The sequence below is a fragment of the Salmo trutta genome, chromosome 28 (assembly GCF_901001165.1).
Source record: "Salmo trutta chromosome 28, fSalTru1.1, whole genome shotgun sequence".
NCBI classification, from domain to species: Eukaryota; Metazoa; Chordata; class Actinopteri; order Salmoniformes; family Salmonidae; genus Salmo; species Salmo trutta.
The window spans coordinates 42,968,761-42,988,129 of NC_042984.1; the positions used below are offsets into that span (position 1 = coordinate 42,968,761).

At 40.6% G+C, this 19,369-nt stretch overlaps 1 protein-coding gene across 1 annotated transcript in view; it reads left to right on the plus strand.

Moving 5' to 3' along the window:
- The first annotated feature begins 9,310 nt into the window (after positions 1-9,310).
- LOC115166304 (TBC1 domain family member 25) overlaps positions 9,311-19,369 on the plus strand; it is a 32,259-nt gene continuing 22,200 nt past the window's right edge. The window contains exon 1 of the mRNA XM_029720186.1: positions 9,311-9,576. Coding sequence (XP_029576046.1) covers positions 9,532-9,576 — 45 coding nt within the window. The 5' untranslated portion in view covers positions 9,311-9,531. The remainder of the gene's footprint in view (positions 9,577-19,369) is intronic.

Below are 19,369 nucleotides of genomic sequence, written 5' to 3' on the forward strand. Positions count from 1 at the left end.
CAATGCCATTACAACTCTCCTTCCGTGGCCTCCAACTGCTCTTAAATACAATTAAAACTAAATGCATGCTCTTCAACCGATCGCTGCCTGCACCTGCCCGCCTGTCCAGCATCACTACTCTGGACGGTTCTGACTTAGAATATGTGGACAACTACAAATACCTAGGTGTCTGGTTAGACTGTAAACTCTCCTTCCAGACTCACATCAAACATCTCCAATCCAAAGTTAAATCTAGAATTGGCTTCCTATTTCGCAACAAAGCATCCTTCACTCATGCTGCCAAACATACCCTCGTAAAACTGACCATCCTACCGATCCTCGACTTCGGTGATGTCATTTACAAAATAGCCTCCAATACCCTACTCAACAAACTGGATGCAGTCTATCACAGTGCCATCCATTTTGTCACCAAAGCCCCATATACTACCCAACACTGCGACCTGTACGCTCTCGTTGGCTGGCCCTCACTTCATACTCGTCGCCAAACCCACTGGCTCCAGGTCATCTACAAGACCCTGCTAGGTAAAGTCCCCTCTTATCTCCGCTCACTGGTCACCATAGCAGCACCCACCTGTAGCACGCGCTCCAGCAGATATATCTCTCTGATCACCCCCAAAGCCAATTCCTCCTTGGACCATCTCTCCTTCCAGTTCTCTGCTGCCAATGACTGGAACGAACTACAAAAATCTCTGAAACTGGAAACACTTCTCCCTCACTAGCTTTAAGCACCAGCTGTCAGAGCAGCTCACAGATCACTGCACATAGCTCATCTATAATTTAGCCCAAACAACTACCTCTTCCCCTACTGTATTTATTTATTTTGCTCCTTTGCACCCCATTATTTATATTTCTGCTTTGCACTTTCTTCTACTACAAATCTACCATTCCAGTGTTTTACTTGCTAAATTGTATTTACTTTGCCACCATGGCCTTTTTTGCCTTTACTTCCCTTATCTCACCTCATTTGCTCACATTGTATATAGACTTATTTTTCTACTGTATTATTGACTGTATGTTTGTTTTACTCCATGTGTAACTCTGTGTTGTTGTCGAACTGCTTTGCTTTATCTTGGCCAGGTCGCAATTGTAAATGAGAACTTGTTCTCAACTTGCCTACCTGGTTAAATAAAGGTGAAATAAATAAATAAACTTTGATTTTTGGGGTTGAAATGATGTGGAAACAACGGTGATTCAACTATGTAGTTTTCACCTAGTGGGAGGTCTTTCACAGATGAGCCATACACATCAAACACATCAATATACACCATACACGTCAATATTCACAGCAATACATGAAAAGCAAAACACAATCATAGAAAACAAACACATTCTTCAGTAAAAAAGGTCCTCAATCAGCCTTTTGAATTGCCTTAGAGGCACCATCATACTTTATGCTCTCTAACCTTCAACCTTACAAGTGATTTAATATGTTATCTAATCATTTTGTAGCCATTAGTTCACTGGCTGGTTAACACATTTTATAGAAACTATGCAATTTGTTTTTAGAAGACATCTAGCTTTTTAGCAATTTGACCATTGCAGATGCCCTCGACATCGACAACCCTCAGCAGCCACTAACCAATACATATTTCAGTAGGCCCTATAGGCCTACTACAATATACCATTTTTTACATAAATAGTGTAAATAGACAATCTATAAAGGCTGTAAACGTAATGCTTTAATACTTCATTCGGCTATGTAAGTTGGTGCCATCATCAGGCAGTTTGTTAGAATGTTATATTGGAATGCAGTGTATATGATAGGATTCAAGACATAGATTTTATATTTAGTACTATAGCAATATTGTATATCATTATAACCACTACAAGCCAGTAAAATATCCTTTTAGGGATATTATGGATACATTTTTAATTGTTTAAAAATAAAATATAGAAATTAAGGATGCAAATACTGACCAAAAACGGTTATATTTATAGTATTTTTCTCATATGTTTTGAACAATTTTGCTAATATACTGTATTACAAAGATTATATTTTTATTTTGCAAACAATTTGGCTAATTTGATCTACATAACTATAATATTTTTTTTCATTATGATTGGGCATATTCCACCTATTACTGAAAGAGTTGTGGCAATGTCAGAGCAATCCTTTTAATACCAATGGAGCAGGTTGGCAGGCATTTGGGAACATATGTACCCTATGGTTAAATCAGCAATAGCTAGGCATCATTGTTTAGACTTTCCAAGCTTCATGTAAAGTTATGTACTCATTATGAAGGCATTTTGCCAAAATGGCTTACCTGTAGCTATTTGCTCGTTGTAACACATTCCTATGTGATTTCATATAGGGTGCAATGTACGGGGGCAGGTTTCCTTGTTCTGTATGAACTTTGAAGTAGCTATCATCCATGTGGTAATAGAGCACATCCCAATACTGTCCATTATGTCCATTCTACACTGCTAAACACGTATATGTCAAATCAAATTTACAGTGAAATGCTTACTTACAAGCCCTTAACCAACAATGCAGTTAAGAAAATACCAACAACAACAAAAAGTAACAGATAAGAATAACAAATCATTAAAGAGCAGACGTAAATAAGAATAGTGGGGCTATATACAGGGGGTACTGGTACAGAGTCAATAAAAATAAGAATTTGTTCTTAACTGACTTAGTTAAATAAAGGTAAAAAAAGAAATAATAATGTGCAGGGGCACCGGTGTCGAGGTAATATGTACATGTAGGTAGAGTTATTAAAATGGCTATGCATAGATAATAACAGAGTAGCAGCAGTGTAGAAGAGTCTGAGGGGCTCCGGTACCGCTTGCCGTACGGTAGCAGAGAGAACAGTCTATGACTAGGGTGGCTGGAGTCTTTTACATTTTTTAGGGCCTTCCTCTGACACCGCCTGGTATAGAGGTCCTTGATGGCAGGAAGCTTTGCCCCGGTGATGTACTGGGCCAAATTCACAACCCTCTGTAGTGCCTTGCGGTCGGAGGCCGAGCAGTTGCCATACCAGGGAGTGATGCAACAAGTCAGGATGCTCTCGATGGTGCAGCTGTAAAACCTTTTGAGGATTTGAGGACTGAGGGGGAATAGGTTGTCATGCCCTCTTCACGACTGTCTTGGTGTGCTTGGACCATGTTAGTTTGTTGGTGATGTGGACACCAAGGAACTTGAAGCTCTCAACCTGCTATGCAACAGCCCCGTCGATGAGAATGGGGGCGTGCTCGGTCCTCCTTTTCCTGTAGTCCACGATCATCACCTTTGTCTTGATCACGTTGAGGGAGAGGTTGTTGTCCTTGCACCACACAGTCAGGTCTCTGACCTCCTCCCTATAGGCTGTCTTACTGTTGTCAGTGATCAGGCCTACCACTGTTGTGTCATCAGCATACTTAATGATAGTGTTGGAATCGTGCCTGGCCGTGCACTCATGAGTGAACAGGGAGTACAGGAGGCGACTGAGGACGCACCCAAGGGGAGCCTGTATTGAGGATCAGCGTGGCGGATGTGTTGTTACCTACCCTTACCACCTGGGGGGCGGCCCGTCAGGAAGTCCAGATCCAGTTGCCGAGGGAGGTGTTTAGTCCCAGGGTCCTTAGCTTAGTGACAAACTTTGGGGGCACTATGGTGTTGAACGCTGAGCTGTAGTCAAAGAATAGCATTTTCACATTGGTGTTCCTTTTGTCCAGGTGTGAAAGGGCAGTGTGGAGTGCAATATAGATTGCATCATCTGTGGATATGTTGGTGCGGTATGCAAATTTAAGTGGGCCTAGGGTTCCTGGGATAATGGTGTTGATGTGAGCCATGACCAGCCTTTCAAAGCATTTCATGGCTACAGACGTGAGTGCTCTGGGTCGGTAGTCATTTAGGCAGGTTACCTTAGTGTTCTTGGGCACAGGGACTATGCTGCTCCGCTTGAAACATGTTGGTATTACAGACTCAGACAGGGAGAGGATGAAAATGTCAGTGAAGACACTTGCCAGTTGGTCAGCGCATGCTCGGAGTACACGTCCTGGTAATCCGTCTGGCCCTGGGGCCTTGTGAATGTTGACCCGTTTAACGGTCTTACTCACATCTGCTGCGGAGAGCGTGATCACACAGTCGTCCGGAACAGCTGATGCTCTCATGCATAGAAGTTATTTAGCTCGTCTGGTAGGCTCGTGTCACTGGGCAGCTCTCGGCTGTGCTTCCCTTTGTAGTTTGTAATAGTTTGCAAGCCCTGCCACATCCAATGAGCGTCAGAGCCGGTGTAGTACGATTCGATCTTAGTCCTGTATTGACTCTTTGCCTGTTTGATGGTTCGTCGGAGGGCATTGCGGGATTTCTTATAAACTTCCAGGTTAGAGTCCTTGAAAGCGATAGCTCAGTGCGAATGTTGCCTGTAATCCATGGCTTCTGGTTGGGGTATGTACGTACAGTCACTGTGGGGACAACGTCCTCAATGCACTTATTGATAAAGCCAGTGACTGATGTGGTGTACTCATCAATGCCATCGGAAGAATCCCGGAACATATTCCAGTCTATGCTAGCAAAACAGTCCTGTAGTTTAGCATCTGCTTCACCTGACCACTGTTTTATTATAAGGGCACAGGGCGAGACCCAGATGCAGACACGGGAGGCAGATGGTTCAAGTTGCTGATATTTATTATAATCCAAGGGGCAGGCAAGAGAATGGTCGTGGACAGGCAAAAGATCATAAACAAGGTCGGAGTCCAGGATGGACAGAGTGGCAGGCAGGCTCGAGGTCAGGGCAAGCAGTATGGTCAGGCAGGCGGGTTCAGAGTCAAGACAGGCAAAGGGTCAAAACCGGGAGGACGAGCAAAAGAGAGTTAAGAAAAACCAGTAGCATGGAAAAACACACTGGTTGACAAGACAACACGAACCGGAAACAGACAAACAGGGAACACCGGAATAAATACCCAGGGACGAATGGGTAAAACGGGTGACACCTGGAGGTGGGTGGAGACAACCACAAAGACAGGTGAAACAGATCAGGGGGTGGCATTTATAGACCGAGTCACTGGTGCTTCCTGCTTTAATTTTTGCTTGTAAGCAGGAATCAGGAGGATAGAATTATGGTCAGGTTTGGTCAAATGGAGGGCGAGGGAGAGCTTTGTATGGGAGTAAAGGTGGTATAGAGTTTTTTCCCCTCTGTTTTCACATATAACATGCTGATGGAAATTAGGTAAAACTGATTTAAATTTCCCTGCATTAAAGTCCCTGGCCACTAGGAGCGCCACCTCTGGATGAGTGTTTTCCTGTTTGCTTATGGCGGTATACAGCTCATTGAGTGTGGTTTTAGTGCCAGCATCGGTCTGTAGTGGTATGTGGACAGCTACGAAAAATACAGATGAAAATTCTCTAGGTAGATAGTGAGGTCTACAGCTTATGAGCTACTCTACCTCAGGCGAGCAAAACCTTGAGACTTGCTTAGATATTGTGCACCAGCTGTTTACATATATGCATAGGCCCCCGTCCCGTGTCTTACCAGAGGCTGCTGTTCTATCCTGCCATGTATAAGCCACCAGCTGTATGTTCCTAATGTCGTCGTTCAGCCACGACTCTGTGAAACATAAGATATTACAGTTAATGTCCCGTTGGTAGGATATACATGCTTTCAGTTCGTCCCATTTATTTCCCAGCGATTGAACGTTAGCTAGCAGGACGGAAGGCAGATTAGCCACTCATCGCCTGATCCTCACAATGCACCCTGATCTTTTTCCACAAATTCTGTTTCCTTCTCCAGCAAATAACGGGGATCTGGGCCTGGTCGGGTGTCTGTAGTATATCCCTCCCATCCGACTCATTGATGAAAAACTCTTCGTCTAATCTGAGGTGAATAATCACAGTTCTGATGTCCAGAAGCTCTTTTCGGTCATAAGATACGGTAGCAGCAACAAAATAGCATGGTTGGTTAAGAGCCGATTAGACGGCAGCCATCCCCTCCAGCGCCATAGAGATATTATTATTTGGAATTCTAATAGGTAAACAAAAGTATTTAATATATTCTATAGATCAATAAAAACAAAGAAGGCTATTAAAATATTATTTTTTTCCAAACATAATTTATGTCCCTATGTTTTATGTCATTGTTGTTAACGCCTTGAAATTCACTAATTACAAAGATGTACATGGATCTTGAACATTCGCAAACTGTTATCGGGGACGGGTCTATATTAAAGAAAATGATTGTATGTGACCAATAAAATTTGATTTGAGAGGCCATTACAGGTCTTCCCTGTGGCTCAGTTGGTAGAGCATGGTGTTTGCAACGCCAACATGGTGTGTGCAATGCCAGGGTTGTGGGTTCAATTCCCACGGGGGGCCAGTACAAAAAAAAATGCATGAATAGTATGTATTCACTTCTGTAAGTCGCTCTGGATAAGAGTGTCTGCTAAATGACTAAAATGTAAAAAAAAATACCATTCCTATTGTTTCAAACCTTAATGTGTTGTATTATGAAGTTAATAACATATCAAATTGCCTTAGTTTGAGAAGATTGTTCCCTAATAATACAACATTACATTTCATACACTCAATCCTGTTAGCCCAACTAAACCCATAGGGGTCATCACATATAATGCAGTGATAACCACATTTATCCAACTCCGATACGTGGCAATCATACAAAAATATAACTCAGACATGGACCTTAATGAAAATCATATAATTAAAAACTTTCAAATCAAATGTTATTGGTGACATACACATGGTTAGCAGATGTCAATGCGAGTGTTGCTGGCCCAATGACTAATATAGCCTATTTAGACTTCAGCTGGGATGCTAGCCAGCTAACAGCCTTCGGTGGATCATTGCAACCTGGGAGGTGAAATGCTCTGGGAGTCTTCGTATCAAAGACAGTACGACGTTAGCTAGCATAGTTATGTAGTGATGTGTGTTTTGTCCTATATTTATATATTTTTAATCCCAGCCCCCGTCCCCGCAGGAGGCCTTTAGACTTTTGGTAGGCCGTCATTGTAAATAAGAATTCATTCTTAACTGACTTGCCACACGTCATCGGGTCTAACGGTCGTGTCGCCCAAACTGCGCATGTGCAGGCCATTAAACGAAAGGCACTCTTTTGATATAAAGTCGTTGTGGACAAAAATTTAAAATGTGTCAGTTTGTCACGTTCACAAGGTTGTAGTAATGACAGGTTCAGCTGCTTAAGACATTGGCTCGAATCTATGTTTTGCCTTTAGAATTTGCGAAAATGAACAACTAAGGATTTCTCCCATTGACTTGCCAAAGCCCGGTCTGTTGAGTCTGCTTCGCGAAGCGACTAAAAATAAGAACCGTGAAGTATGACTAACAAAAACGATAAAACATCCAAATGTGTATCAAATCGTACTGTAGTGAATATATACTAATAGCGTAATAACTGGTTTTATAGTGGTTGAATTTTCCTAGCCCTACGTCACTGTCAATGACGTGTCACACAACCATTGGTTGATGCATATAACGTCTGAGCAGGGCAACAGCGACTTGGCTTTTAAGTATTTCATTAAGACAAGCCAATTGCCTTGTCCCGGTAGTGTTGAGTAGAGATGTCGTGACATGTTCTTGGGATTTAGAGATGTCTATTTATTATTTTGAATTCTAGAAGGTAAACAAAAGTATAATATATTGTATAAATCAATAAAAACAAAGAAGGCTATTAAAATACCGTTTTTTTTTTTTTACAAACATAATTTATGTCCTTAGGTTTTATGTCATTGGTGTTACCGTCTTGAAATTTACTAATTAAAAGGATATACACGGATCTTAAACATTCCCTCGAGTGGCAAACTGTTATCGGGGAAGGGTCTATATTAAAGAAAAGGATTAGCTAATCACACCCTTTTAGTATATCATACATTTGATGAAAAACAGCGTGGATCAGAAAAACAGTCAGTATCTGGTGTGACCATCATTTGCCTCATGCAGCGCAACACATCTCCTTTGCATAGAGTTGATCAGGCGGTTGATTGTGGCCTGTTGTCCCACTCCTCTTCAATGGCTGTGCGAAGTTGCTGGATATTGGCAGGAACTGAAACACACTGTCGTACACCTCATTCCAGGGCATACCAAACATGCTTAATGGGTGACATGTCTGGTGAGTATGCAGGCCATGGAAAAACTGGGACATTTGGCGGATGCTAGGAGAATGCTACCTGCCCCAATGCATAGTGCCAACTGTACAGTTTGGTGGAGGCGGAATAATGGTCTGGGGCTGTTTTTCATGGTTAGGGCTTGGCCCCTTAGTTCCAGTGAAGGGAAATCATAATGCTTCAGCATACAATGACATTCTAGACAATTCAGTGCTTCCAACTTTGTGGCAACAGTTTGGGGTAGGCCCTTTCCTGTTTCAGCATGACAATGCCCAGTGCACAAAGCGAGGTCCATACAGAAATGGTTTGTTGAGATCGGTGTGGAAGAACTTGACTGGCCTGCACAGCGCCCTGACCTCAAACCCATCGAGCATCTTTGTGATAAATTGGAACGCTGACAGCGAGCCAAGCCTAATCGCCTAACGTCAGTACCTGACCTCACTAATGCTCTTGTGGCTGAATGGAAGCGAGTCCCCGCAGAAATGTTCCAACATAGTGGAAAGCCTTCCCAGAAGAGTGGAGGCTGTTATAGCAGCAAATGGGGTGACCAACTCCATATTAATGTCCATTTTGAAATCAGATATTCGACGAGCCATGTAGTGTATTTTTGTTCAGTTTAGTTGATGTAGAATGGGAAGATGTACCAAAACACATTAAAATAAAACATCTGGAGAATGTATTGTTTCCAAAATGCCATGCCCAAATGCCACCATAAATCAAGCATGGCTCTTTTAACAAAAGGTGTTGTTTTGTAGTGACTCAGAGCTATTGAATAAGTTTATGGATAGCACACTCACCACTCCCTATGGAAGGGGGGAAGTAGGTATGCAAGGTGAATTCAAGAATTGGAAAACCCTAATTAAAAATAAATATTTGTTTTCAATGATTGTTTTCCAATCTAATTTAAAATGTAATTGATCGCAACCATGTCACACTAACCGTGACCATATAATAATGATCATTTGTAGATTCCAGCTATGTAAAATACTGGTGATTTAACGTTCCTCGGCATGCAACAACCCCCAAAAAAGATTCAGAAGCGTCCCACAATGATGTAATATGTATGAGCGTCATATCCTGATTTCCATTCGTAAAAGTTGAAACTTCAATACTTTTTGGGCAATATTAAAAGTCCCCATTTGTTACCAAGAAAAGCATTTTGACAAATGTTTTAGTAAATCTGTACATTATCTGTTTTCTGGTACTCAAAACATGTTAACGGAAATAAGAATTGATAATTTGACAAATTAGCTTCGGTGAAGTTCTGCAAACGTTTGAGAAGCGCTTTTATTTTGAAAGCTCATTCCAGGCAAACAGGAAATAGATTGCTCTTATTCTCGCAGATGTACAGGTCTGGACAAAGCGGCAACGGAAAAATACGGGTCGGCGCGATAGTTCTCGTTTTACAAATGGCTATAATATAAGAAAAATCTAATTGAATACAACTGTCGTGTGTTCAGTGAACTCCTAAACATGACAACTGAGGAGGAGAGGGGTGTAGTGCGTGTCAAAGTCAAGGTGAGGAATATGTGAATGTAGTGGCGGTTCTAGACCATTTCAACGGGGGGGTCCAAGCTGGGGCCAGTTGTACTGTTAGAGGGGCCAGTTACATTAGATGTTATTGTTGTCATATCGTTTTCTTCACTGCATTGCAGGCAAAATACCATGTTCATAATCGTTGCCACTGTCTAATAACGGATGTAAAAAAAGAACGATAGCAAAAATTAGTTATGTAAAAATTATTTCATACTCCACATTTAGGGGGGCCACAAGAGGGTCCAACACCCCCCCCCCCCCAGAACCGCTAGTGTGTGAATGATCGAATAGCAGCGGCTAGCTAGTTGGTGTACCCTTGCGTATTTTGCCAGGTATCACATTTCCAGATAGTAAGCTAGCTATTGTCATGACTGTGGCCGACCTATTTGTTGTTTTTAGCATTGAGCCTACAGTTGCTAACGTCTATAGTAATGAGCAAAGTGTACAGTATGGTGTTTTGAAGACAAGAAGGAACTGGGGGGGGTGTCAAATCTTGACGTCAGTGATCTTAAGGTCGGAAAGTCTGAGCTCAAGAACGATGCACGAGTGTCCGACATAGACTTCCGAATTGTATGAATGTTCAAAATATTTTTTCCCCCGAGTTCCCGGTTGTCTTGAACGCGTTGAAGTCGGAATTCAAAGATTTCCGAGTTACCAGCTGTTTTGAACGCGGCATTATTCTAACGTAATCAACCAACCCTCTTGGATCTTCTGACTATAAAAAGTAAATAATTGGTTTAAGAAAAATAACGCTAGCTAAACAGATTAGGAATATTCGGTGATTGACAATGGGTTTACTTGCTGATGTGATGCGTTGTGGTCATGCACTAGGAAAATAATAGAAAGCAGAATTGTGAGTCAACCGAGTTTAGCAAGTCTTGACAGTTAGCTAGTAGGCTAATTGTGTTATTCCAAATAATTAATTCAGTGATTCAGAGACAGAACCCCACAGTAACGTGGCAGGATGATATAACTTTAGCTAAATGTTTTTTTTGGTACAAGTAATTTAGTAAACATCACCACTCCAGAGGTGTATTCATTACGCCGATTCTGTTTTCAAAAAGTTTAGTCTGTTTCGAAAGTTTTGCAACAAACCGTTTTCAAAACGGAAAACACAAACGAGAGTTAGGTTTTGCAGCAGATTCGGCTTAATGTATTCATTATTCGGTTTCCGTTGCAAAATGTTTTGTCTGTTACAAAACTTTTTGCAACGGAAGCCGTTTACTCCAAACTGTAATCGTTTTGCAACGAAAACGAGTTACTTTTATTAGACAAATTGTTCCTTTTGTCCGGGTGGGAAAGGGCAGTGTGGAGTGCGATTCATTAGACAAGAGTGTCTTGTCTATGTCTGGCTCTATTTACTCTCAGATTCGAATGCTAATTAGCATCAAAGTAGACATCATGCAAAGCTAAAAATCCCTGAAAGCTCCTGCACATCATCTCTAGCTGACACCTTTGTTAACAGGTATTGTCAATTTAAAACTTGCACAAGACTGTTCACAGAATTGTCAATTTAAAGAAATGTAGCCAATTTATTCATTACTACGTTAAGCTAACATTAGATAGTTAATTGAAAGATTCTTACCTTTGTCTCGATTCGGCAGTCTCGTCCAGATCATCATGGAATTTGTAGTTCTTTACGATAGCCACATTAGCAGCTAATTAGCATTTAAGCTTTGGTGGGTAAATACTGGTGAATACAGTGCATTGGGAAAGTATTCAGAACCTGAGTTTTGTTACGTTACAGCCTTATTCTAAAATGTATTAAATTGATTTTATTCCTCTTCAATCTACACACAATACCCCATAATGACAAAGCAAAAACTTTTTTTTTGTTGCAATTTTTTGCATATATATACACTACCGTTCAAAGGTTTGGGGTCACTTGTTTTTGAAAGAAAAGCTTTTTTCTTTGTCCATTTAAAATAACATAAAATTGATCAGAAATACAGTGTAGACATTGTTAATGTTGTCAATGACTATTGTAGCGGGAAAGGGCAGATTTTTTTATGGAATATCTACATAGGCGTACAGAGGCCCATTATCAGCAACCATCACTCCTCTGTTCCAATGGCACGCTGTGTTAGCTAATCCAAGTTTATCATTTTAAAAGGCTAATTGATCATTAGAAAATCCTTTTGCAATTATGTTAGCACAGCTGAAAACTGTTGTGCTGATTTAAAGAAGCAATACAATTGGCCTTCTTTAGACTAGTTGAGTATCTGGAGCATCAGCATTTGTGGGTTCGATTACAGGATCAAAATGTCCAGAAACAAAGAACTTTGTTCTGAAACTCGTCAGTCTATTCTTGTTATGAGAAATTAAACATCTCTGAAGCACTCCACCAGAGCAGCACTGCCCCCTCAAGATTCTGAGCCTGCTTGGCAGGGTTGGTCCTGCAAAGCCAAAGCCCCCTAAAGGGAGAGCATAATGTACAAGGAAATTCTCAAAGCTGCTAATGAGAACCTTGACGACCTTGTACCTCGCCGGTGGGGATTCCGGTGGGGTGCCCCCACCCAGGCAGTGGCAGTGCTGGCAACACTAGCTGTAGTAACCTATGGGGAGGGGGTCACACTCGGACATTCAGAGAGGGGGTATATTATTGTGGCCCTGGTGGCACAAAATCAAAAGTCTGACTGCATGGAGATGCTTGGGAATATGGTCAATACGGGGGACCGTGTTGTGGGTGTTTCAGGGAAAAGGGGTACATTTGACCTCCATCTAGGATGTGACAATGGTTAATAAAATCTCCCCATTTCTGCCCATTTTTTTGCACAGTCTTGCAGGCCTTCTCATACAGCTGCAACTGTATATGCATTTGTAAATCAAGACCTTTCTTGAGTTGGGCTCTGGGATGGTGCAACTGTTGAGAATGTGAGCCTATGGTTGTGTGGGGGAAAAGGGTTGAGCGTGTATGTGGGTGTATATGCGTATCCCACAACTGTTGCGAAGGAGTAAAAGATGTTAAGGGACAATATTGGATGATTCACAATAATTGTTTGCTAATATAATAATTGCTTGCAATAATGTAATTTTGGTAATGGTGAGACTGGTGAGAGGTAAAATACTTTGCATAAATTGCCTACATTACTACAAATATTAATAGCTAATTATTGAAAATAAGAAACAGGATTTTTTTAAATATATTTTTGATGACTAAATACACTGCTCAAAAAAATAAAGGGAACACCTAAACAACACAATGTAACTCCAAGTCAATCACACTTCTGTGAAATCAAACTGTCCACTTAGGAAGCAACACTGATTGACAATAAATTTCACATGCTGTTGGAATAGACAACAGGTGGAAATTATAGGCAATTAGCAAGACACCCCCAATAAAGGAGTGGTTCTGCAGGTGGGGACCACAGACCACTTCTCAGTTCCTATGCTTCCTGGCTGATGTTTTGGTCACTTTTGAATGCTGGCGGTGCTTTCACTCTAGTGGTAGCATGAGACCGAGTCTACAACCCACACAAGTGGCTCAGGTAGTGCAGCTCATCCAGGATGGCACATCAATGCGAGCTGTGGCAAGAAGGTTTGCTGTGTCTGTCAGCGTAGTGTCCAGAGCATGGAGGCGCTACCAGGAGACAGGCCAGTACATCAGGAGATGTGGAGGAGGCCGTAGGAGGGCAACAACCCAGCAGCAGGACCGCTACCTCCGCCTTTGTGCAAGGAGGAGCAGGAGAAGCACTGCCAGAGCCCTGCAAAATGACCTCCAGCAGGCCACAAATGTGCATGTGTCTGCTCAAACGGTCAGAAACAGACTCCATGAGGGTGGTATGAGGGCCCGACGTCCACAGGTGGGGGTTGTGCTTACAGCCCAACACCGTGCAGGACATTTGGCATTTGCCAGAGAACACCAAAATTGGCAAATTCGCCACTGGCGCCCTGTGCTCTTCACAGATGAACGCAGGTTCACACTGAGCATGTGACAGACGTGACAGAGTCTGGAGACGCCGTGGAGAACGTTCTGCTGCCTGCAACATCCTCCAGCATGACCGGTTTGGCGGTGGGTCAGTCATGGTGTGGGGTGGCATTTCTTTGGGGGGCCGCACAGCCCTCCATGTGCTCGCCAGAGGTAGCCTGACTGCCATTAGGTACCGAGATGAGATCCTCAGACCCCTTGTGAGACCATATGCTGGTGCGGTTGGCCCTGGGTTCCTCCTAATGCAAGACAATGCTAGACCTCATGTGGCTGGAGTGTGTCAGCAGTTCCTGCAAGAGGAAGGCATTGATGCTATGGACTGGCCCGCCCGTTCCCCAGACCTGAATCCAATTGAGCACATCTGGGACATCATGTCTCGCTCCATCCACCAACGCCACGTTGCACCACAGACTGTCCTTGAGTTGGCGGATGCTTTAGTCCAGGTCTGGGAGGAGATCCCTCAGGAGACCATCCGCCACCTCATCAGGAGCATGCCCAGGCGTTGTAGGGAGGTCATACAGGCACGTGGAGGCCACACACACTACTGAGCCTCATTTTGACTTGTTTTAAGGACATTACATCAAAGTTGGATCAGCCTGTAGTGTGGTTTTCCACTTTAATTTTGAGTGTGACCCCAAATCCAGACCTCCATGGGTTGATAAATTGGATTTCCATTGATTATTTTTGTGTGATTTTGTTGTCAGCACATTCAACTATGTAAAGAAAAAAGTATTTAATAAGATTATTTCTTTCATTCAGATCTAGGATGTGTTGTTTATGTGTTCCCTTTATTTTTGAGCAGTATATAATACAAATTGAGGTGAGGGCGATGGAAATGCATTTGGCGGTTGATCTACTTCTGTTCTGTAAATGGCACTGTGTGTTCTTTTCCAAGGATGGATCCCAGTCCCTTCAGGGCTATGGGATACAGGGGGTGGTCTGCCGGGCATTGGGATGACAACCCAACTCGGGATGAGGAGGGCTTTTAGCGGGTGGAATAGTGTGGACAAATTGGACGTTTACTTAGTAGCAATACAAATATCATGGTACAGCTATATAGACACTCAATCATCATGTTACTTTTTAATGGTAAGTTTACAAACATATATATTTTGATAAATAGAGTTGAAAGTTGTCTCATTATGGTAAGTGGTGAAATAAGTATAGCCAGTTATAATTGTAATGGCTTAGCAGATAATAAGAAAAGACGATCAGTATTTACCTGGCTAAAAGAGAAGGAATATAATATCTATTGTTTACAGGAAACACATTCAACAATTTTAGATGAAGTTTTGTGGAAAAAGGACTGGGGGGGCGAAATATATTTCTCCCATGGACAAAGAAATTCTAAAGGGGTGATGGTATTAATTAACAGTAATTTTGATCCAAATGTGCAAATTGTCCAAATAGATCATCAAGGTAGATGGATTATGTTAAATATGTTATTGGACAATAAACAGATATGGCTTATTAACCTATACGGTTCAAATAATGATCCAAGCTTTTTTGGAAATATATATAATAATTTATCAACTCTATAAGCAACACTAGACTATTTATTATAATTATTTTGGTGGGAGATTTTAATATGGTCTTAAATACCTCTATGGACCGGAAAGGAAATCACACTACAAACTATCATCCTCAGGCACATAAGGAAATCATGAATGTCATGGATATATTGGAATTAGTGGATCTATGGAGGCTTAAATACCCTGACCTAGTGAGATATACATGGCGGAGGCTTAATCAAGCTAGTCGTCTTGACTACTTTCTTATGCCATTCTCTGGCACCAAAAATTAAAGTGTTGATAGAAGACAGAATGCGGTCAGATCATCAAATAATTGGAATATATATTACTCTTACAGAATTTCCACGTGGGCGAGGATATTGGAAATTTAATCAAAGCATACTCGATGATAAATTGTTAAACTAGGACAGAATAATTTATAACTGACTTTCAGACATAACATAGGTACAGCACATCCCCTTATTGTATGGGACACTTAAATGTGCCTTTGGAGGCCATGCAATTCAGTACTCATCGATAAAACAAAAGATCAAGAGTCCATATTAACAAAGGGAATTGAATGACTAACAGTACAGTTAGATAGCAATAAAAACTGTACCATAGAGCCTCAGAATAAGTTACAGGAAAAACAAAAAGAAATGGAGGAACTTATTCAAGAAAGATCCAGTGTAATATATTATAAAAATAAAGTGAACTGGATGGAATATGGGGAAAAATGCACCAAATTATTTTTCATTCTTCAACATAGAAAAGCTACCAAAAAAATGTATTGAAACTTGTTACAAATGATGGAGTCACGCATGATTCACCAAATTATATTTTGAAAGAGGAAGTAAAGTACTTTAAGAATATGTTTTTGTTTGTCTCCTCCATCTCCACTAACTGAAACTAATTGTATGGATTTGTTTCCTAATAATAATGTCAAGTGAACATCTGTACAGAGACTCATGTGAAGGCCAAATTACAGAGGAGGAACTGCTTGATGCGATTAAAGCCTTTAAGACTGGGAAAACTCCAGGGCTGGATGGCATACCAGTGGAAGTATACCAAACTTTTTGTTGATATACTCAGAGGACCGTTATTAGCATGTTTTAACCACTCCTATATAAACGGTAGATTATCAGACACGCAACAAGAAGGTCTGATATCATTATTACTGAAACAGGACCCAAGTGGTGTGTGTGTGTGTGTGTGTGTGTGTGTGTGTGTGTATATATATATATATATATATAAAACACACACACACAAGATTCAGTCCATTTAAAAAAATTGGAGGCCTCTTACACTTCAGTGTTGTGATGCAAAAAATCAGAGCAAAATGCTTGGTGCATAGAATTTAAAAAAGTTTTGTCAGATATTATTCATCCTAATCAGGCAGGTTTTTTACATGGACAATACATTGGAGATAATATAAGACAAGTACTGGAAACAATAGAATACTATGAAATATCAGGGACACCAGGCCTGGTTTTCATAGCTGATTTTGAAAAGGCTTTTGATAAAGTACGACTGGAGTTTATATATAAATGCCTGGAATATTTCAATTTGAGAATCCCTTATAAAATGGGATAAAGTTATGTTTAGTAACCCTAGGTGTAAAATAGTAAATAATAGCTACATCTCAAAGTTTAACTCAAATATACTAATTGATAAAAAAAATACGTATTGTTCGAAGAAATTTTTAAAAAAAGATATAATTTTAGTGAATGATATCATAAATAGGACTGGTGGAGTTATGTCACACATGCAGCTAACACAGACATATGGAAATGTTTGCGCTGCCCAACTAATTGCAGCATTACCACAAAAAATGGAAGAGGCAAGTAGAAGGGGAAAAAAGTAAGGAACTTGTATGTTGGCCCTGCATTAAAGAACACAAATGGTTAAAGAAAAGTGTGATAAATTAAAACATATACCAATTTCATTTAAGGACCAAAAAACTGACAGCTGTGCCATATAAATTGCAAAAGAGTTGGGAAGAGTCATGGTTTATGAATTAATTGGTTTATGAATTGATACGCAAAACAACGGCAGATTCAAAACTTCAAATTTTTCAATTTAAATTACTATCCAAAATTCTTGCAACCAATAGAATGTATCCCCCATATATATACAAATCTTCCCAGCTCTGCAGATTTTGCTGTGAGGAGGCAGTCATTAGATCATTTATTTTGGTATTGTCCATATGTAGCTCTTTTTTGGTCACAGGTCCAGGAATGGCTGAAGAATTACAACATTTGCCTAGAACTAACGCTGCAGATAGCAATACTGGGTGATTTGAAAAGTCATAGTCAATCAATAATATAATTATTTTAGCAAAAATGTTTAATTTTTAATTTACAATCTGTAGAAGCTATGAGAATAGAAAGGTTCAGTACTTTTGTGAAGCATCACAGCACAGTTGAAAAATATATGGCAAATAGAAATCCAAAATGGATGGTGTTAAGAGATAGATTGGAGGGGTTGAATGGAGCTGAAGGGTGGGACTAAACAACAAGATAACCAATGTAAAACATACGGGATCTGTAAAATGTATATTTCAGAAATTTTGTGAAATATCAGTTACAAATAGAAATCAAACTGGATGGACATCAGAAATAGAGGAAGGACTAAAAAACAAAATATAACTATTGTAAAATAGATTGTGTTTGTAAAATGTGTAAACTGAAGGTAGAAGCCTAAGTGTTATTGTTTATTAGTTTACTCCAATTAGGGGAAGGGTGGTAGAGTTTGCAGGGGATAATAAAGGTATATTCTAAAAAAAAATTGTGTGTGTATGTATGTATGCATATGTGTATATATATATATTTACCAAAAAAAAGAAGAGCTCTTCACTAGATACCAAAACATTCAAAGGCCATTTTCTCAAAAGTGAGTTTACAAGTTTATCAACTTTCAAAGCAGAATTACTTTCCCATTGTTCCTCAAAGATGCAGTATGATATACCATTTTGTAGCTCTGAGTCTCTACTTTTATCCAATGTAAAAAAAAACAATTTCAAATTTTACTACATAAGACTGAACATACTGTGGTGCTCTATATACAGTTGAAGTTGGAAGTTTACATAGACTTAGGTTGGAGTCATTAACTTGTTTTTCAAGCACTCCACAAATTTCTTGTTAACAAACTATAGTTTTGGCAAGTCGGTTAGAACATCTACTTTGTGAATGACACAAGTAATTTTTCCAACAATTGTTTACAGACAGATTATTTCACTTATAATTAGACCTCTACAAGTCTGGTTCATCCTTGGGAGCAATTTCCAAATGCCTGAAGGTACCACGTTCATCTGTACAAACAATAGTACGTAAGTATAAACACCATGGGACCACGCAGCCGTCATTCCGCTCAGGAAGGAGACGCGTTCTGTCTCCTAGAGATGAACGTACTTTGGTGCGAAAAGTGGAAATCAATCCCAGAACAACAGCAAAGGACCTTGTGAAGATGCTGGAGGAAACAGGTACAAAAGTATCTATATCCACAGTAAAACGAGTCCTATATCGACATAACCTGAAAGTCAGCTCAGCAAGGAAGAAGCCAATGCTCCAAAACCGCCATAAAAATGCCAGACTACAGTTTGCAACTGCACATGGGGACAAAGATTGTACTTTTTGGAGAAATGTCCTCTGGTCTGATGAAACAAAAATAGAACTGTTTGGCCATAATGACCATTGTTATGTTTGGAGGAAAAAGGGGGAGGCTTCCAAGCCAACGCGCACCATCCCAACCGTGAAGCACGGGGGTGGCAGCATCATGTTGTGGGGGTCCTTTGCTGCAGGAGGTACTGGTGCATTTCACAAAATAGATGGCATCATGAGGAAGGCAAATTATGTGGATATATTGAAGCAACATCTCAAGACATCAGTCAGGAAGTTAAAGCTTGGTCGCAAATGGGTCTTCCAAATGGACAATGACCCCAAGCATACTTCCAAAGTTGTGGCAAAATGGCTCAAGGTCAACAAAGTCAAGGTATTGGAGTGGCCATCACAAAGCCCTGACCTCAATACCATAGAAAATGTGTAGGAAGAACTGAAAAAGCGTGTGCGAGCGAGGAGGCCTACAAACCTGACTCAGCTACACCAGCTCTGTCAGGAGGAATGGGCCAAAATTCACCCAACTTATTGTGGGAAGCTTGTGGAAGGCTACCCAAAACGTTTGACCCAAGTTAAATTTAAAGGCAATGCTACCAAATACTAATTGAGTGTATGTAAACGTCTCACCCACTGGGAATGTGATGAAAGAAATAAAAGCTGAAATAAATCATTCTCTCTACTATTATTCTGACATTTCACATTCTTAAAATAAAGTGGTGATC